Source organism: Benincasa hispida, chromosome 12, assembly GCF_009727055.1.
Source record: "Benincasa hispida cultivar B227 chromosome 12, ASM972705v1, whole genome shotgun sequence".
NCBI lineage: Eukaryota > Viridiplantae > Streptophyta > Magnoliopsida > Cucurbitales > Cucurbitaceae > Benincasa > Benincasa hispida.
Window position 1 is genome coordinate 65909936 of NC_052360.1, and position 21905 is coordinate 65931840.

General features: G+C 31.6%; 1 protein-coding gene across 2 annotated transcripts; it reads right to left on the reverse strand.

Annotated features, from left to right (window-relative positions):
- Positions 1-8045: 8045 nt before the first annotated feature.
- LOC120067305 (DExH-box ATP-dependent RNA helicase DExH9) lies at positions 8046-19189 on the reverse strand. 2 transcript variants are annotated; one of them, XM_039018846.1, is made up of 14 exons: positions 18730-19189; positions 17759-17959; positions 17449-17667; positions 16572-16913; positions 15720-15824; positions 14749-14859; positions 13723-13973; positions 12870-12993; positions 11827-12109; positions 11574-11728; positions 11126-11272; positions 9935-10167; positions 9009-9273; positions 8046-8472 (listed from the first exon to the last, which is right to left on the reverse strand). In XM_039018846.1, exons 1-14 carry the CDS (start codon positions 18997-18999, stop codon positions 8194-8196), a joined length of 2985 nt encoding a protein of 994 aa, XP_038874774.1. In that variant the 5' UTR covers positions 19000-19189; the 3' UTR covers positions 8046-8193. The 2 variants fall into 2 exon arrangements, with proteins under 2 accessions (XP_038874774.1, XP_038874775.1); XM_039018847.1 differs by having other exon boundaries at positions 17759-17991; positions 18730-18867.
- Between the last annotated feature and the right edge of the window lie 2716 nt (positions 19190-21905).

Consider the following 21905-nt stretch of genomic DNA (forward strand, 5'->3'; position numbering starts at 1 on the left):
CAATAAAGGTGGCTGAATGTATAACTAAAAAAGAAATTTGAAGTAATTGATATTAAACTATTTTTAAATATAGAAAAATGAGTTAATTTATTTACAAATATAATAAAATATTATTATCTATCACTGATAAATACTAACAGATATCTACTAGTGTTTATCATTAACATTGATTAACATTGATAGATGCATATTACTAATGATACTGACATTTTGTTATATTTATAAATATTTTTAATAGTTTCGTCATTAAAATAATTACCTTATTCTTTTCGAGTAAGATAAAATTATCTCATCTTCGAGAAAAGTAAAGAAGGTAGCCTCCTGAATTTTTGGTAGCAACATTCTTATTTCATAATTAAATGTCTTAGCTAATAATATAGATTTAAATATTTTAACATTTTGGGATTATCTAAATTGAGTCATTTTTTTTTAGTTTGCTACTAAAGATAAGTGATTTTGGTTTTTAGGATGATTTTTGTGTTTATAAAGCTACCTATTGGGATGTATGTCCTAAAGTTTTATAGTTAATAAGTTATTTAAAATAATATTTGATTATTTTATATATGTAATTATCCATTAAAGAAAGATCCAAGGTTATTTTATAAAACTGTGGATCATGTTCGAGTCATAACTGAAATGGTCTATAGTACATGAATAAGGTTGAGTGTCTTATCCTGGTGATACTATGGATACGACCCACTTTGTAATTATTACAAAAATAGTAAAATATTACAAACGTTTTGATATTAATCGCTCATGTAGAGATATTAGAGTGGGGGTATCATATTCAAACAGTTTGTAAAAGACCAGACCGTAAAATGATTGATCTCTCTTTATAACATCGTTAACTGAAGGAATTAATATTTCATAGGATGACCATAAGTACCTCAACCTCAATTCTGAGTGAGTTATGAACTCCTGACTATGAAGACAATCCTTTGATTTGTATGGGTGAGAGTGGCCTGACTCGCTGACTCAATAAGCCTACCATTTTGGGAATTTATCCGAGTAAGGAGCTAGGAACAAGACTACACAAAATAGAATTCACTTCTTCCCGTCTTTAAGGTAAGTAGATGAATTACTCCCTTAAGTGCTAACTCCGGGTCTTGAATAATGGGGGCCCTCCCTCTCATTGGCCCGAGAGACTTTTGGTTATGGTAGGTGAAAGAGTTAGCTACACGCATGTAAAAGCAATTTGAATGATAAGCACTCTAACTACATTAATTTTAGGATTCAAGCATGCATGTTTATATCATGAAATAGGGTTTTAGAAAGCAACCTTGGAAGAACTCCAAATTGATGCAATCCTCATCTTAATTCAGATCACGAACGCTTTGTGGACTACTGCTAGAATCTTCTCTACTATTTTTCAACCTTAAAATGGATGATGGGATCCAAATTGAGATGAGATCGAAGGGAACTTTGAGAGTTGTTGTGGTTTGGTGTAAAGAACAAAAGAGAGGACAATTCTATTTTATTCTCCAAATTGCATGAAGAATTTTCCAGTAAATAGTTCTTCTATTTAAAGATGTTCATGCAATCAAATTGCATAAAATGTTAACACCAAATCAATTTTAATTTAGTGGAAAATGTGGTGTTTAGGTTAGAGGAAATTTTGGGAATTTTCCACTAAATTTAATTGATTTAAAAAAAACCAATTTATATAAGAAATTTTAATTTTAAATAGAATTAATTTAAAATAAAACAACTTAATTAATAATTTAATATTTAATATTAAATTAATAATAAACACCAATTCCGAACATGAATATTATTCATGTGAAATATTTAAATAAATATTTAAAACTCTCCAATTTGTTTAATTCAATAATTAAATGCTTTAATTATATCACATATAATTTGCTCCCTTAATCTAAATTTGAACATTTCAAATTCTCTCATCACACTGTCCTAAGGTTTAGTTTGATATGAGCTAGTAGGGAACTTAAGGACCTACAGATCATGAGCTTCAACAATCTGAGATTAATAAGCTAAACTCTTTAACCTAATTAACCAATATTCACTAACTACCGGGACACTTCAGTAAAGTCCAGTAGTTGCACTCTCCTCACTGTAGATATATTTCTATCCACTTGATTTAACCATGATTAGTAAGCCGAGATCATTCACAGGTTGTTCGTAATTACAACTGGGTCAAAATTACCATTTTACCCCTGTAATTACATCTTGCTCCTTAAATCCCACTAATCTTCTAATGAACAATTGGTTTGTGGTCCAACCACCAAACTGGGTTCCTCTCGAGCTGATGATAGGGTGGGGCCCCTTTTTCAAGACCCAAAGTTAGCACTTTAGAGAACAACCTATCTACTAACCTTAGAATCAGGTAAGAGTGAGTTCCATCTTATAGTAATATGTCCCCAGCTATCTACCCAATCTTACCCCTAAAATTGAAGGCTTATTGAGTCGGGGATGTTGAGCCACTCTCACCCATACAGATTAAAGGATAATCCCGAATAAAAGGAGTTCATAGTTAGCTTAGGATTAAGTTCGAGTTACCTAGGTCATCAAATAGAAATAGTCAGTCTTATTGGTGTTATAAAGTAAAAGTGACTATTTCGTGGTCCGGTTTTATGCAAACCCATTGCATAGGACATCCCCACTCACATGTCTCTACGTGACCGATTCAGGATCATATCATTTGTATCAAATACAAAGTGGGTCGCATCCATAGTATCCCTAGGTTAAGGTACCCAACCTTATCCTTATACTATAAATCATTTTGACTATTACTCGAACTTGATCCACTTTTATGTCTCCACATAAAGTTCAAATATTCATGCTATAACCAGAGGTTCTTAGCTTATTGGATTTAGGATTTAAAAAGGTGTAATTCACATATTCAATAACATTTTTACTGAATAACCTCAATAACAATTTTATTGTCAAATAGAATATGTTTAATGTTTACAAACCACAGGTTTTAGGACATACAACCTAACAGTAGGACCATAAACAGGTTGTTCATCAGAGGATTAGTGGGACTTAAGGAGTTAGATGTAATTACAAGAATAAAACGGTAATTTAACCCAACTGTAATTACAAACAGTTAGTGAAGGATCAACTTACTGTTGATTGGTTATATCCATGGACATAGAAATATATCTACATTGCGAAGAATGTAGTTGTGAGTATTTATTGGAGTGACCTGCAATTAATGAATGTTGATTAATTTAATTAAAAAGTTTAATTAATTAATCTAGTTTAATTAGAGTCTCTAATCTATAGATCCATTAGGTCCTATTGCTAGCTCACTAAAGGTAAAACAAAAATCATCTAATTTTGGATTAATTTGAATTGTTCAAATTATATGAGGAAATTAATTGTATGAGATACGACTATTATAATATGTATAAATACATTATGATATAAAGTTAATTTTGAATAATATCTAAAATTGTACTTTATTAAATGAGAGAATAATAATTTGAATAAGATTCAAAGATTAAATAATATGAATGATATTCATATTTTAATTATAGGTTAAATTTAATATACATGAGATGCATATTAAAACTATATGTTAAATTTAATATGAATAAGATTCATATTAAAATTATAAGTTATATGAGAGAAATAAATATTTGAATAAGATTCAAATATTATTTATATGAACGAATTTCATATAAACCTAAAGGTTAAAATTAATATGGAGATTCATATTAAAATTATAAATTATGTGTGAGAATATTGTTTGAATATGATTCAATTGAAATTAAATATATGATATTTACTTAATTAATATTTATTTAATTATATGTATAAATTTGATTTAATATATATATTAAATGAGAATGACTCGTGAGGGAAATTGTAACTCCTCCTCCAACAAATTCTTTCACTCTCACTTTAAGAAAATCGGGGTAGAGATTTGTTGAAGAAGCTCTCTACATTTTTCTCTTTAACACATCAAAGAATTCTCTCTCAAAGTTTTTATAGAAAAGTTCTCCGTAAAAACTTTCCCATTCCAAAAGCGAGATCTCACCATCTCGATTCTTGTTGGAGAATAGTACAGTTTCCAACTGGTGGTGTCCATTGTTTATGGTTGTTCGTGTTTTTGGACGTAGCTTTGAGTTTGAGGAAGAATTTCATAGTACAAAGTGTTCGTGACGTGGAGAGGATTTCAAGTTTTCAAGGGTAAGTTTTTCTTTCCCTAATACTTATCATATACATGTTCTATGTATTTTCTTTGTTTTTCAAGTTTTCCAAAACGAATTTCATTGGCACATGCTTTCCCGCGCTTCTACTGAGGAATTCGATTCGTTCACTACCATGTGTGTCTTCACCAAGTTGTAAGTCAAGTCATGTGGTTTGTTATTTTTTTTTTCTTAATTGTTCGAATTGGCGTTGGGCTTTTGTTACAAGGATTAAGAGGTAGTTTGTACCTGGGATGTCTTTTTTTCCTAAGTGTATGAAGTGTTTGGTTGTTTTGTTGTCTTGTCTTTTAATTTTTCAACTTGTAATTTGTTTGTGCCTTCACTTAAGGTGGTGAAATTCAATTAACTTTTGAAGGGGGAAAAAATCTTAGTGCCAAGTTTAATGTAATTATGATGTTTCATTTGTTTAATTGTATGCTTACATTTATATATGGTTGCATTATTGATATATACTTTTGAAGTTGCATCTCACGTTATTTTAAAAATCATGTCTCTTCATAATCATACTATTCTCACACAAAACTTGCTTAGGCCTAATTATAAGTTGATGCCATCAACCAATTTCTACATCTACTAATGAAAAATACACAAGTGAAAACAATAAATGCAGATGGTAGATTGTATTCAAACTTTTTTTTTTTTTTTTTATTAACCAACAAGAGCTTAGCTTAATTGGCACAATGTTTATACTATCGATCTCAAGATTTGAGGTTTGATTCTCCCACCTCACACTTTAATTATAATACCTTTAAAAAATAACTTTTTTTAAAAAAAAATTAAAAAAAAAAAACAATAGTAACTAAATAAGAAAAATACTCAAAGGATTATAGCATATATTTGAATTTGTTTTCATATAAATGTAAACAAAAACATTATAAATATGGGGTGAAAATACAAACTTTTTATTAGAGATGTCAAGCTTTTCCAAAGATCCACTCAATTAAGGATGGTGCATACTTTTTCCTCAATTTTAATTAAGTACAACGCATTGAACATTATCATTGCTTTGAAGAGTGCATAAGAGGACGGAGAAGGCTTCACCAATCTTACCAATACCCTATTAAGGATATATCATATTAGAAAGACGATGGAGATAGACTTCACAATTTTTATAATATATAAGTGTTACTTCTCTCTTCGTCAATTGATTTTGAGATATACCACATGTTTATTTAATAGATAAAACTCATATAACTAATATAAGATTATACTAATGTCTTAGCCAATCGAGTTATGTTTGAAACTAAGTTTATGGTAACAATTTTCATGATAGAAAAGTTCCTTATTTGCAAATTTGAGCATTATTTAAATCATTCTTAAACTTCTAAAAGTTGTATTTATTTTTCTTTTAATACATTAAAAAGTTTCTAATAATTCCCCAATCGTCTTTTGGTACGTGATTTAGGTTGTATGTATTTGTTGTTGAATGGGTTTCAATCAATATTAGAAAGACCTTTTTTAGTTCCCAAATTTTGAAGAATATATGTGTTTGGTCCCTATATTTTCAAAACATATCTTTTTAATTCATGAATTGTTTTAAATATGTATATTTAGTTCATAATTTTTAAAATCTTCTTTTTTAGTCTCTCAATTTTTAAAAATAGATTTAAAAAGTTTGCAGTAATATTTTATTACAACTTATTTTTGTTATTCAAAATGTCATATAATTAGTACTTTAGGAACCCTTAAGGGGCCTTTTTAAATATAAAATATATTTAAAGATATTTATATTTTATAACAAAAAGTTTCAAAAGAAAAAAAAATACTTTTGAAATTTTTTGCTATAAAATGTAAATATTTTTTAGATTTTTTTATTTATAAAAATTTCCCACCCTTCCTTTTTGCTTTAAACCTATTCTTAATAACTTAGGACTAAAAAGTTACAATTTGAGAACTCAAAGATTAAATGCACCCATTCTAAAAGTTTTGGGACTAAAAAAAATATGTTTTGAAAACTCAAGGACCAAACGTACTTATTCTTCAAAACTCGAGAACAAAGTAATTTTTTTAAGAACATTTGTTTATGAAAGCTATTTTTTTAATCCAAATAATATTTTTTTTGAAAAAAAAATACACTTCTGATGCTTTCTATGACACGCAAGTAGAGAAGGGGTACACAAATATGAATTGAGGCTACTTCCGAATGAGAAGAGACCCTCAGCCTTTGTAGGCATGGTTCATAGTAAGTTCAAAAGAATTTATAAATTACTATATATCTATATCAGCAATGTGTATCATTCTTTTCAATAGTTCTAGCTTGGAGCAATCCTATTTGAGATATCCTGTTGAGAATTTTCTTTGAAAATGTGAGAGTGAATACAAAGTATGCTAAAAAAAATTGTATTGATCTGTGAGGACAATCTCCACTCTCACTATTCGTCTAAGAGAAATTGGTAATGTGACTATGTTGCAAGTGATGTAGGGAGTTGTCAGATTCGTCAAGAGTCAAATCTAGATTATGAATCTTAGACATGTGGGAGTGGGCGTTACAATGGTATCAAAGTGGAACTTTTGCTAGTGTAATGTGGTTTAAAGGCAAACCAAGGAGGAAGCCAATAGGCATGTGATACTTGAGTAGATAAATACATTAACAAACCAATATCACATCTAAATGAGAGAATAAAGGTAAAGTATGTTGAATATGAAATTATGTTGGATGGTATGAACTGCCTTCACTCTTGTCTCCCATTAGTCGTTCAAGACTACTAAGTAGCATGACTAGGGTGTAGAGATGCAAGGAAAGAATGTGTATATTTTAGGAAAATTGTATTGGGTGGCAAATTAAGTTTAGTATTTAGCAATTATGACTTTCACTTTTCAAACTTTGTAAATATGGAAAATATGCAATCCCTAAATAGTTTATTGGTTAAACAATTATGAATTTCTAATTATTTTTTATTACATAAATCCCTAAACAATTAATTGGTAGAGAGAGAAAGAAAGAAGAAGATAAAAGTAGCCACTGATGGTCAGTGACTAAATGTGCGATGGTTGATAGAGGTAAGCGGCGGAGAGATGAAGTAGTGATTGGCGACAAATGGTGTGAGATTGGTGAAAGAGAGATGTTGGGGGAAAGAAAGAAAGAGAGAGAAGAGAAAACCGACAACTGACAACCGATGATCGATGACCGGACATGCAGCAATCGACAGAGATAAGCGACGGAGAGGGGGAGCAGTGGCCAACGAAAGATCGTGTGGAGTAATGCTGGTTATTTGAAGAGAGAGATGTTAGGGGAGGGGGAGGGATTTGTTGCTTTCGAAGAAGTTCAAGGTTTTTTTTTTAAAAAAAAAAATAGGTGTACTAAGAGATATCAAGTATATCAAAGGCATCAAATATATCAGGTGTATCGATTGTCTCGAATGTATCCGATATATTAAATGTATCAAGTGGGTCAAGTGTATCTATATATTTTTTACATTTTTTGTTTTAAATCATGGAGTAGACTTGTTTTTTACTACAGACCTAATATTAAGAATTTATTTTGCACAATTTTGCAACAAACCCGACATATATATACACACACACAGTCGCACATATTTCCTGCTTGAAGAAGGTGACTCTTACCTTTCCAGAAGGTTGATGAAGACTAAACTGTTAATCAACGTCTGAGATAACTAAATTTATTACTTTTCTGAAGAAAAATCATGGGCTTGAAAATACTAATTTTAAATACAACATAACCTCTAATATTAAGAAAAGTAAAATTTATTTTGAAAAAAAAAAAAAAAAAAAAAAAAACCCTAAGTTTTTGGAAACGTCTCCTAAGCATATCCTCTTCTAACTCCTAATAATTTGAGTAGAAACAAACGGAATAAATTTAGGTAAGTTGCCAAATTCATTTTCAATATGAAAACATGTAGCGGTACTACCAGAATGAAATTTCCATCATATAAAATGACATTAATATAAAGTTTTGGCAATGAAATAAATATAAGAAACTTTACAAAGAGCCGCATATAATTATAAATAACCACTCGATGTTGTACAAAAAATAAAATTAAAAAGATATGGGAAACTACTACAAGTACAGAGAAGCAGCAAAGACAATATCCCTCTTGATTTTAGAAACAGCCTCTTCAAACTTGGTTTCAAGTTCAGTTTCACCAATGGACTTTGCTGCAAGTATAAGTTGTTGAAGAACTTCCTCCAGTCTTCTAATTGCTCTAATCAAGCTCCCCTCAAAAACCTGTGTTATTTCCATTATCTCATAGAATTTGGATCCTTTTGCCCAACCATATACAGCCTCCATAATATCCGGTCTAAATGAATTCACAAAGCCTTCTACATCAATTTCGACCTGCAATTCGACATGCATCTATCATCAAGCATTCTCCTCTTAGTGTATGCAATCACTCACTAAACAGAACACTTGATATGAAAGAAACAAACTGTTTCCATTTTAATGGTTTTCCTAGAGAGCTTTTTTATATAAAGCACAAATCACTTCATTAAAAAGAGTATTTAAAAAATGGGGGTAACAAGAAACGCTCCCCACCTAAGAGTCAAAATGAGATTCAGTTATTCAAGAAGTTTTATTTATCTAAATTGGGAAATGCAGTAAATCAACACCATCATATGGATCTATGTCTGCGTGTGTGTGTATAGTTCAAAGGGATGTGGGATGGTGGATTAATGCTTCAATCTAATGAAAAGTAATAGGTGCCTTATCCATTGATCTATCATGAAATAGATTAAAAATTCACAGTGAACAAAAGAACCAAAAACTCAATGTGACACTTCTTTAAACTCATTGCCAGCTGAGTTTAACAACATAAAGAGTAAACGAAAAGGATCGAGTAAATAAACTTTGGACAAATAAGAACTAGTGCTAACCTTGCATTCAAGCTGAACCTTAGCAACCCTTCGAGCTGTGTCTTGTAATTGAATGAAGAGCAGCTCAAGCTCTTCCCTAGGCTTAGCTGCATCCTGAAGTTTCTCTTGCCACACGAAACAAGATAGCAGAGCGACAACTTCCTCCACTTTTATGTCCTTGAAAACCCCATTGAACATCAGCTCTGAAAGGGTCAATTCATTTGCACTACTGATTTCACAAGCAACCTTGCCTTTGAGTTCCACGACATCATCACTTGTGATGTAACTGCAATGGGGGAAAAATTAATTACTTACTGTTAAGTCGATGCATCTACAATCAACAACATTGCCATTCTGTCATGAAATCTAAATGATCAATTCAAACGGGCAACCAGACATTCTGAATCCATGGTACATGACAATGTATTATAGACAGAGAGTTCCTTTCACATAATACACTAGATTCTTAGGATATAAAACAACTCAGCAATTTGGAAGGTCGAAACCAAATATGAGATCACGTCATTAAGAATGGAGTCAGACAACTATGTAAATCTCTACCTTTTTTTCATAAAAAAATGTGAGATTTCATTCTAAACAAATCATTTAGGAGTGTATCCTTGTTTAAAATAAAATAAACTATTCAGAATTACCTAAGTAAACAATATAGCTTTCAACATTTACCATATACATCTAAAAAAAATTTTACAATCAACAATTTTATTGATAAAATGATGTATCCAGAAGGGGAGCTCCTACGCTAAGGAAGTAACAAAATGAATTAAGCTGCAGTAGATGAATTCTCTCATAGAAACAGATTATTTGGAATTAATTGAACAAACTATGCCCAACTTTTTTAAATCGTCACTATAATAAATATTTACCTATTTGGTGACTTAAAAAAATCCAACCTAAAGAGTTGCTAGAGAAGAAAAACGATCAATTACCCAAGCCTCCGCAATACTCGTTTCCTGGCCTTCAGTTCATCTTTGAAAGCCAATGCAGAAGAAGAACGCAATGTTTTCTTAATTGATCTAATTTTAGCTGTTAACTCTTGCTTTAAATGTAATGCTTTGAGCTTCTGCTCAACAAGTGTTGATTTTGCCACCTCATGCTTGTCAAAGAGGCTCTCCAAAGCCTCTGTTCTACGCACCGCCTTTCTGTATGAGCTACTTTGAATCTGAATATCAAATGAAGTTAAAATAAAATTAAAATCTAGAAAAAAAACATGGCAGAGGCAAATAGATGCTAGGCTGAACTTCCATCCAGCAAATGCTCAAACTGAATCAGAGTTGGGTTTTTTTGGACGAATGAATTCAAGTATAGATCCGTTAAATCACAATTTAGTCCTCAAACTTTCAAGTTCATATCAAAAAGATCCTTAACTTTAAAGAGTGCCTAATAAGTCTCCAAACTTTCAATTCTATATCTAATAGTTTTCTTAACTTTAAAAATGACTAATAAGCCCCTAAACTTATAATTTTGTGCCTAATAGGTCTTTGAAATTGTGAGAGTAATGATATAATATTAAATTTACCTTCACCCATCAACTTAAGCTTTTGGGTCTGGTCAATCGGTGATTTAACATGGTATCAAAGCAAAAGGTTCTACATTCAAACCCTTGTAATGTCATTTTCTCTCCCAGTTAATATTGATTTTCACTTATTTGGTTTTCTACAAATTTCAAGCCCACAAGTGGGGAGTGTAGAAGTATTGATATAATATTAAATTTACATTCACCCATCAACTTAAGCTTTCGGGTCAAATTAGTGATTTGATATGAATATTAAAATTTGAAAAAATCAACTTATCCATCAGGCTTGAAATTGAATTTAATGAGTAATAGAACAAACTTACAATTTTGTGTAGAGTAGGTCCATTAAATGAAAGTTTAAGGACCCATTGGGCACATTGAAAATTCAAAGGACCTCAAAGGACTTATTAGACACTTTTTAAAGTTCGTGGACTAAATAAACACAAACTTAAAAGTTTAAGGACTAAAGTCATAGATTTCGGTATACTGACCTAAATACCACCAAAGATTACAAACATACATGAAACCCATAGACTTCGATCTAATAGAAAAAGAAACCTTCACATCAACCAAAAAAAAAGTGTATTAGCATAGAGTTACGTACTTTCATATCCTCTTCTGGATCTAAAAGGGGCACTCCCTTTGGAAATCTTGATAGAACTTCAGAAATCTTCTTCAATGTATTTTCTCGAGCTTCCAACGGCAAAAGATCATTCGGTATGAGTATACGAATACTAGCTAAAGTACTGATCTGTTATAAACAAGAAATAAATTAATTAAGCTGAGAATAATTAAAACACAATAGTGTATATTTGGGAGTGATTTTAAAATGGTCAAAATCACTTTTGTCCAAAAATGCTCCGAAACGTGTCTTTATTAATACAATATTAATTTAATGTTTGATTTGGAACTTTAATCTAGATTTTGTCACTCTTAATCTTGGTAATCTTTGATCTCTATTATTCTCTTTCAGGAAGAGAGCTAATATTTTTAATTCTGTACTGACAGTTCACATGAAGCATGTGCATATAATAGATCATCTAACTCAATACCTGAGATATTGGAATGGAAACAACATGGGGTTCTCCGTGCTCTTTCAATCGAACGATCTTAACATTCTTTTTCCCAATGCCATCTTTACTGACAATGCATCTTGTAAGAACGTCCACAGAGTAGTTTGCAGATTCTGGTTTCATGCTAGCATCCTCTGCAACAAAAATTGAAGTTCAGATTCAGAAGAAGACTAATAGGCTAAAATTTGAATTAAAGAATATAAATGCAAGAGAAATTATCGAGATACATCACCTTCAGAAACACCTTTCACCCTTTGAAAATTAATTATCAATCCCCACGTAACCTGGTCCTTAATGGAAAAGGTTGAAGAGATTTCATCATTGCTGTTGCATTCAATAGATACAAGCCTGCCAGGTTGCAGAAATGGTAAGCAGTATCTAGGAGACAACACAATATCACGAATATCCTTCTTTAAACTTTTGTACTGCTTTAGCAAATCATAATAATTCTTCAAATTATCTTCCTCTTCAATCACTATGGAATCCCTCTCCTCTTCAAGGCTTTTCACTTGTTTCTGCAGTAATAACTAGAATTAGTATGTCATCTTACATTAAACATTACACCACAATATGGTTCAATCTTCCATGTGTTATAGGATCGTCCACAAAGGATAATACGGTGCAGCTATTAAGTAGACATAGTAATGTAGGGAGAATTAGGGAAAATTAGGCTAATATTAGGTGATTCCTGGGCTTAATCCCTTTGCTACTAACTCAAATTGGAGTATTTTTTCAATTCCTGAGAGAGAGGTATACAGTAATCAGAGTAGCATATCTAACATGAGTGAAAATTTAATATGAAAAGCAGATTCTTTTCAAATTATACGATAACTAGAGCAGCATTCTCAGCAAACTAGGTTTCATCATTAGAGGAAAAGTCAATCGTCAAAGGATTATAGGTAAGAAGATAACTGATAAGTTGCATATGCAGTGGGAAGGATACAAAAAAGGAAAAAGATCTTTCCCATACTCAAAAAATAAAAATCACAGAGGTTAATGGTAAAAATATGAATGGTTCCTCTACGCCATGTTCTACAAATAATACTCAGAGAGCTTAGTGATAAATAATTTTAAAGGATGAAAAACATTACTTTTTTTTTTTTTTAAAAAGGAAACATAATTTTTCATGATGAAAAACATTAAATAAAATCATGCTAACACATTATCTCACCATTTCCCGTTAAAGATCTTTGATTCCATTTTCAGTTGCCCACAATTAATTATCTTCGTTTCAATTAACTTTATTTACAAGACACCTTATCTGCAAAAACTAACCTCGAGGTTGGGTATGTTGCGGTCGGCTTGGAACTGATAGAAGGAATTACGCAGCAGATTTTCAGGATTGCCGTCTTCAGAACGGATTTGATTCAGGAGCATGTTATAGCTCAAGTGAAAAGCACTAAAATGAATTTATATATATATATATATATATATAAAAGAAGAAGAAGAAGATAAGATGTCAAAGCTACTCATTTAAACAACGGAACAAAATAAGGTTGTAAAAATTGTAACTCTCTGATGCACAACCCTACAGGCACAATTAGACACAAATTGATCTAGTCTATTTTCTTTTTATAAAAGCAACAACTTTCATTGAGAAAGAATTGAAAGAATAAGAGGCATAACGTGATTTCATCTGTGGTACATCTTGGCTAGCCAGGTAGCTTAATGGCTCAACTAAATTAATCTTTGGACTATTGTTTACCAGTTCCATAATGAGGGAAATTTGACCCAATTATCAAGTGTTTAGAATACCCTATATCCTCTAGAAACTCTCAAAGTTCTTCCCTTGATGCTGCAGTTTCCATAATTATCCTTGCAACTTTTTAAAAAAAATAATAAAAAGCAAACTTATTGAAATGAGTGCAAACGCATTTTTTCCTCACATATTTTCAATCCCACCTCATCGCTTTAGGGACTTCATATCTCCACACTAGAAATATTTTCTTTTATTAATTACATTTGAGGGTAAAAAACTCCTAATAAAGTGAGAACAGCAAGAAAACTTTGCAACATTCCATACTGTTTTCCCGTACTTCCCAACGTAGCATATCCACAGCTTACATATAAGAAGTTTATCACAGTATTAATAATTCTGACATATTGATAGTGAACATATTGTAGCTACCTGTTCAAGCAATCCGCATTTCCTTTAAGCATCGTTTTAGCAGTTGAAGGTTCCAGCTTCTCATCCACCATCAGGATACATATCCCTCGTTCATCAATTCCTCTCCGTCCAGCTCGACCACTCATTTGTATATATTCACCACTTGATAACCATCTAAATTTATCCCCATCGAACTTACGGACATTACTGAACACAACAGTTTTTGCAGGCATGTTTAAACCAATGCTGAAGGTCTCTGTGGCAAACAAACACTAAAGACAATGTTTTAATGACCAAGGAATTAAAAATATAACATGACAAAAGGAAATCAAATATTTTAGAGTGGAAAAGATAAAAATGTTTATTTGTTTTGCTCTTTAAATGCATTCTAATTAGAAGAAAAATCATGAAAAAAAAAAAAGTAAATCAGTAGCAGTTGAAGTGTACAAAGTGTCTTACTTTCTGTTTCTTTCTTATTTTATTTTTCTTATTATTCATTTTTCATTTGAGGATAATAGTGTAAAACAAATTTCTTGCAGAATTTTGGAGAATTCTTGAAGAACTCTTTTATTGCTCTTAGAACTAATACCTCTTACAACGTAGGGACCCCTATTCAAAGGCTACAAACCGGCCTTTAAGAGATTTTAAAAGAATAACTAAAAATAACTATCTAAAAACTTAGAAAACTACCAGCTGTAAAAACAGGGAAAGCAAAAAATAAAAATAGAGGACTAAACTAAAACCTTTAACCGAAAGTGAAAAGGGACTTTATTGCCATATCAATTACATCAGATGAGAAACTATTTCATCAAAGGAAAAAGAACTAAAGCAGATGAAGAGGAAGAAGAATAGAACTAAGGCAGGGGTAGAAAGACAAAAGGTGCACACACCTTTCTCTTGCCTTAATGGGGTTAATAAAACAAGATCACAACTCGCTCCCAACACAATTACAGTACCAGTACCATGTGAGACAGCAATCAATCAGATTGTATGACAAACACACACCAAATAAATAAATATATTTCTTTCTAGCGCCTTAGTTCTAACCTTGATTAGCCCTTCTTGAAATAATATCTCAATTACTTCCTTCAAAATAGGGAGCAAGCCAGAATGGTGGACCCCAATTCCACGCTTCAAGAGTGGCAACATATTTGAAACCTATTTGAAAGCAATAGAAAAAGGAAGGGGTGATTAACTTTTAAAGAAACAAGACATTAATCAATTAAGCAGCAATTCTTTAAGATTAAATTATCTGTCATCCAAATGTTTTTCTAATCCCAGAATAACCATAAGACATAGTACCTACGCAGCTAGACATTAGAAGTAAATAAATTAAAAACCCTCAACTTAGAATGTGAAGAGGTTTTGCAGTAGCTCAACAATTGCAAGTTTCAATGAAGAGAAACAAGGGGAGAAGCATAAGGATTTGATCTCTTTAGGTTTGCATGCAACAATGGGAAACAGAACTCGAAGGCTGGAAGACAGAACTCAAATATACTTGACCTAGTTATATAGTAAAAGGAGAAGAAACTCACCCAAAAAAGGCAAGAACCAAGAAGTTATACCTAGAATTGCATGTCTGTTTAAAATTCGTCAAATTAAAGAGCTACAACATATTCATTAACAAAAGATATCAAGAAAATCCAATTTCCTTCAATTCCCATTAACTGTAAAATATAAGTATGCCCACAAAAATATATTTTATGAAAAAACATGCTTTTTGAGAAACATGAAAGAAAATACGGACATACAAAAAACATTGCCCAAAAAAGAACATCAATGACTAGCTAATAGCTATACAGAAAGAAGGATCCAATCCAAAATAACAAGTCCATATGAATCGTGACAAAACTCTTTAGACTACAGCTATTGAAGCCCAAAGAGACACATTATTCCTAGCTCGAGATAAAATTCCTTGCTAAATCTCTGTCCCCAAAAAACCCTATTATTTCACACCCTACTCTAAAATTGCAACCTCGGTATTTTATACAGAACTTTGCGGAAAATGAGTGGCTTACCTGAGGGAGCTTCTTATCATCATCCGAAAGCATATCCATAGCACTCCAAAAGATGGTTTCTATGTTTACCTTTTCATCATCACCATTTAGATCCAATTTTGCCATCTGTAACAAACAAGGACACTGTATTAAAGTTGATAGATAGGAAAGAAGCAATGACCAAGATAGAATAGTTAACTACAACGTGCTCAGAAACCAAACAGTTCTCATTTAAAAAAAACCGAACAACATAACTAACATGCAAATCTCATTATTCAAATAATTATAAACTGAAACCAAAACTGCCTCCCCCCTTTCTGTATGTAATCACCCTCAAGGTTCTACTTCAATTTTTAGATACAATAGGGGTTTAGGGGATTCGAACCACAGCCTTCGTGCTCTCTTTGGCTAAAGATTCTGATCAATTACTACTAAGAGTGGGAGCTTATTCAAAGAAATGCCTCTTTGTCATGCATTCATGCAATAGAATTTATGACAATGTTGATAAAGAATTTTCTGTTTTTAGATTCTTCGCTTCATCTTGGTGTACTTTTCCAAGGGTTTTGTAATGCTACTTCTGTTTCAAAATTATCTAATAGGAGCTTTTTCTTTCATATCTTCGGCCTCTATTAGGCATCTAATCTCCAGTCATTTTAAGTTTTTGCCCTTGAATGTAAGTAGTATTGATTCTTAAAAGATAAAATAAAATAATAACTATAAAGTAACATCTACCATCATATCTTGGATCCTTCATAAGCATCAAATTTCTAACAATGTTGCCACATCTAACAAGTCCATTAAACAAAGACCATAAACAAGCCGACACCTAGTGTAGATCAACTAAGCAACCACAAGAACACCATAGGACATTACCTGCATTGCAAGAAATTCACATTCTCTTTTGCTAAAGCTGAAAAGTATAACAGGATCATATTGACGCTGAATTATCATCTTCACCATCTTAAATATATCACTCTCTTCACCTGTTTTGCCCAAAGTCAAACTCTTCTGCCACTTCCCATTATTCTCCCTTTTCTTGTCGCCATCACTAACAGGGACAAGTGCATTTAAAGCTTTTTGAAAGCTATCCTCACGAAAATGCCCCTTTTCATCAACCACCAAGTATAAGCCTTCACCACCAGATGGGAAAATATAGTGTTGAAGAGGTGTTGGCCGATAGTCAGTATAAACAATATGACATGGTTGTTGGTGGACCTGCATTAATACGAATCAACCAACACATCTACAACAAGACCTTATAATTTTTTATACATTTATTCATTTATTACTTCATATAAAATAATTGTATTGAAAAGGCCATAAAAGTGAAGATTAAAGAGTAATGCAAGGCAAGCCATCTAATGTCACAACCTAATGCCATAGTTTCTTTTCTCCAAGATCAATCCATTCCCAATTTCCTATAAAGATAAAAATTATGCAGTGGAGGACAATCAACAAAATTAATGTAGGAACTGATAAATGGGAAATGGATTAATCAACAAAATTAATGGCAGCCCATACACTCAAGAATATCAAAAAAAAAAAAAAAAAACTGATAAATGGGAAGGACAGACAAAATTGACGTTCAAAAGGCTTCCATCAGCATCATGCCAAGAACTAATCAACAAGCACTTCCCAGAATAGAACATGGAAAATTATCATTTTTAGCTCTATTTGTAGTTGACCCAAAACATATTTTCATTTTCAATTTATTTCTGATAACAAGATTGAACCAAGAAGTGGAGAAAACCTTCGCAACCCAATCAGCAAATTCTTTTGCATTTGGAACAGTTGCTGAGAGGAAAACAAATCGAGCATTTTTTGGAGCCATGACAATGCTCTCTTCCCAAACAACACCTCGCTCCCGATCACGCATGTAATGTACTTCATCAAAAATAATCCATGCCACTTCCCGTGTAACCTCTGATCCTTTGTACTGCATGCTACGCCAAATTTCTGTGGTCATGACCTGAATTTGGAAAAAATTCACCCATTTATCAATGGTTCAAAATTTAGAATCCTACAAAAATGAAGCAGTGAATAAAAGCCAAGAAGCACACCAGACAAGAAGCATTTGGATCAATTGTCACATCCCCAGTCATTAAACCAACATCCGAGAATTCTTCTTTAAATTCCCTATATTTTTGGTTGCTGAGGGCCTTGATTGGTGAGGTGTATATGACACGCTGTTTATTCCGAAGAGACATGGCAATTGCATACAATGCTACGACAGTTTTACCAGCTGATGTATGGGCAGACACCTGTCAAAGAACTGATTATCACTTACTGAACCCTACATAATAAAAAGTTGTGACAATCAACAAAACTAGAGTTGGAGTGGCATAAAAATGACCGAGTTAGAATTTTTACATGGAAGCTAAGCGTACTTGTTATTAATAAGTCCATTCATGTTATTGAAAGTTCAACAAAACTAGCATCTACCACTTTCAATTTGTTGGCAAAATAAATTATATAGTATGGTTCAAACCTTTCTACAATCCGTGTATTCAATATACATGGTCAGAACTCCTATTCTGCCTGAAACTGAACGACAAATATTCACCGAGTGATCTCTAGGTAAAAACCAAGGGGGTCTTAACATTATGATCAACTAATGAATTACTGCACAAAATTACCTTAGTATCGGTTTCCAAACTAAAGGGGAAGTATAATCAATTATAGTAATCCGATCAACTAAACATTTATGGCATTCGACATTCAAATTTTGGAAGGAGGAGGGGTACAAGGGGTTTGAAATATAACTACTAAAAAGCATGGTCAAATTCAGCCTCCTATTAAACACTTGTGCTTTCAAACTGAAACTAAAGTTCATATTACATTTTATTGCGAATGGAGCAGAAGCCACACAACTCTAGCATTGCCTTCAAAGTTTACCAACAAAAAGGCCGAATGCATTCACTTCAGCAAACATGTTCACATGATGTATTCCCATAGAAGAATAAAAACCATTATTGAACTCGAGCAATAGGCAAAGAAACCAATGAGAGGTTGGTTAGATAAATAAAGTTACCATGACAGATTCTCCAGTTTCCAAGCACTTGATAGCCTCAGACTGAAAGGGGTCCAGAGAGAAAGGGAAAACCTTAGCCGGTTCCAACTTCTCTGCAGTCGAAGAGAGACTTGAAGATGGGAGAGGATTAAAAGAACCCTCGGGGTAGGAGACATCATGGATACACGCAACTGGTTCGTCTTCAACAATGGCAGGGCCATTGGTTCTATGTTGCTTCGGCGAAGGTTGTCTAGGCGGATTTTCGACCTGTTTTCTCTTCGAAGAGCCCATGGCAGCTTCGAATTGAGGACGGATGTAACCAAATTGGCGACGAGAGCTATGGAATTGGAAGCAGACTCCCTCAAAGGGTTTTTCTCTCTGAATAAACCCTAAGAAAGAGTTGCGTGGAGGACGGCTGAAAACGGCGCGCCAATTTTGTTAACCGAAATTTTGTGTACGATTCTTCTCAACCACGGGCTTTTTTTTTTCCCTCCGGGTCTTCACCGGTCTACAATTGCCAATTGGTGTTTGAGGTTTTGGGTATGACAATAACGGGTCCTTTGATGCGCCGGTTCGTAATTCGGAAGGTTAGATTCGGGCTAGGTTAGGAGGTTTAGTTAATCTAAATTTAAAATACAATTTTTAAGAGATATAAAAATAAAGTGAAAATTCGTAAATCTTGAATTGGTAAGATATTTCTCTGTAATAACGGTTTGATTTTAAATTAGTTTAAATTTTCCATTTTAATTATTTTAAAATATTTAAATTTAAATAAAACTAAAAAATTTAGAAGAATATTTGTTTTTTTAATTTTAAAATAGAGATCTAACTAAATTATAATAATTTGATATTTTGATTTCATATTTGAAATAAATTTCATAATTTTTTTTTTTTACTTGAGTTAATTTGAAAATGATCTATTTTTTTATCATAATATGCTAACTTCAAATTAAAATAAACTAGTATTTTAATCTTAAATTCAATTATTGAAAAATTATAATTTTTTTTTATCAAATTAGATTTGAGGAATAAAAAAAACATAAAATTTGAGTTCTAATATTTATTTGGCCGCTAAATAATTTTCAACATTTTAATCATTTACGTTTAAAAAAAATGATCCTAAAAAAATAAAAAAGTTATTAAATTAAATTAGGGTTTTCTATAGCCTAAATAAACGTACATAATTATGCAATTGCAGTTCAAATGGGTTATTATTTTACACATTTTTCAACCCACCTTACTATTTAATAATAATAATCATAATGATAATGATAACGATAACAATAACAATACCAAAAGAAAGCATTATAAGGGAAATTTTTTGTGGTTATAAACTTTCCAAAACAATTTTCCTTTTAGAACCTAGGATAGTAAGAAGAATTTCTCCAAAAAATCGAAATTTGTTGTCCTCATAAATGAAAGATATAATCAACAAGAAGCTTTGGATGAGAAAACAAGGTATATTTGATATATATAGCATTGTTTTGTTGGCTTTTCGACCCTTAATCTCAAATTATTTGATTTTAAATATTTAATTAATTAATATTTTGACGATAACAAGCCTAAATTAGTTTGTTAACAATTTGGATATTTTGAAGTATTTATTGGTTAGAGCTCGAAACAACGATTCCATCGCAATTTGAATCACCCAAATTGGAGCTCAAATGAAGAATATATAGTAGGTGAAATGAGCTTAACGGAAAAAGCTCGAACCGATGACATGATATTTGTTTCATCAAAGTGGCCTAATTGAAAGGTTGGAAGGAATGACAGGCTTTTAACTTTTGGATCGGTTAAAAATGAAAATGAATTTAAAAGGAAAATAAATATAATATTATTTGATGTTTGTGTCTAACGTGTTGTTTGACACATGATGAACTTTTACTTTTTGTTAGATTTTAAAAGAAATAATTTTAAAAGATATATATTATTATATTGTTTTTTGTTTGTGTTTAACGACTAGTTGAGTTTAAATCTCCAACATTCAATTTTCTTTTACCAACGTCCAATAGCCTAAATTAAGTTAGGATTTCATCATCCTCCTCTATTTAAACACATCTTCTTCTTCAAATCAATACAACAATTTTAAATTATTTTTCAATCCTCCATAACTCAAACCCATTATTGTATTCTCTCTCTAAGTTTCAATTTTTTTCTTTTCATCTAATTCTTGAGAGATATATCTTATGTATTATGAGATTAATTTGTCGTGAGCTAAAATTTGTAAATCTACTATTGTAGAGAGTTTATCAAGTGTGCTATTTATTTTTACAAATATTTTGTAAGGGTTGCTCTTGATCCTGAAAAAGAATCGTTGTAACGGTTTGATCTTCAACCGTGGAAAAAATCAGATTTGTTCTTGTGCCCAGAAAAAGAACGTTGTAGCAGTTTGACTCTAAGCAGTAGAAAGATGCAGAGACTTGAAGTATCCAAGAGGAATTTGGGAAGTGGATGTGGGCCGGTTGTGCCGAACCAGGGTAAAATTTTTGGTGCTAATTTCTCTATCCCTCTCCTACTTTAATTTTACAATTAATTTGTTGTTAGATTAGCAATGTTTATTTAGGTTGGTTGAATTTACATATTTCATATCAATTTTTGTATTAAAATCAAATTTGGTGCTTAAAAGTGTTATTTTTAATTACTTGACTATTTGATTAAACTCTATTCACCCCTCTAGGGGTTGTCATACAGATCCTACATATTTATTTGAATTTTTTAAAAATAAATTGTATATTTGATAAGTGCATGAGCATTACAATTTGTACAATATATCGACTTATATACCAAACAATATAGTCGATGTTATTTACATTTTTCAGTATATTGTCAGGATATTCAACAAATGCATAAAATCTCAATAGATAGTCAATCTAGGAAAAATAAGAAGAAAATAAAAATATAAGTAAACATTTATTTTAAACAAAGAAAGGAAGAGAGATAATTAAAAAAAAGATAATCCAATAATAATAATAATTAAAAAACCCAAAAGAAAAAAGAATTATAAAAAATGAAAGTGTATTTTAAAAAATATTATTGAAATTAAACTAGGACATGTTTGAAATAACTTAGAAAAAAAAGTTTTTCAAAAATCAATATATATTTCAAAACATTTCATAAAAACTAATTAAAATAATAACACATATGTGTTTGACAACTCTATTAAAAGTATTTATATATAAAAATTTGTTTGTTATATA

Bases quoted from the DNA above. Each gene is read 5' to 3' on its own strand.
- LOC120067305 (XM_039018846.1), bottom strand. From the start codon at position 18,999: ATGGGCTCTTCGAAGAGAAAACAGGTCGAAAATCCGCCTAGACAACCT. The intron at 15,825-16,571 runs GTAATGTCCTAT...TGTTTGTTACAG, and splicing joins GTGAATTTCTTGCAATGCAG to ATGGCAAAATTGGATCTAAA. The intron at 12,994-13,722 runs GTAGCTACAATA...AATTCATTTTAG, and splicing joins AATGCGGATTGCTTGAACAG to TGCTTTTCACTTGAGCTATA.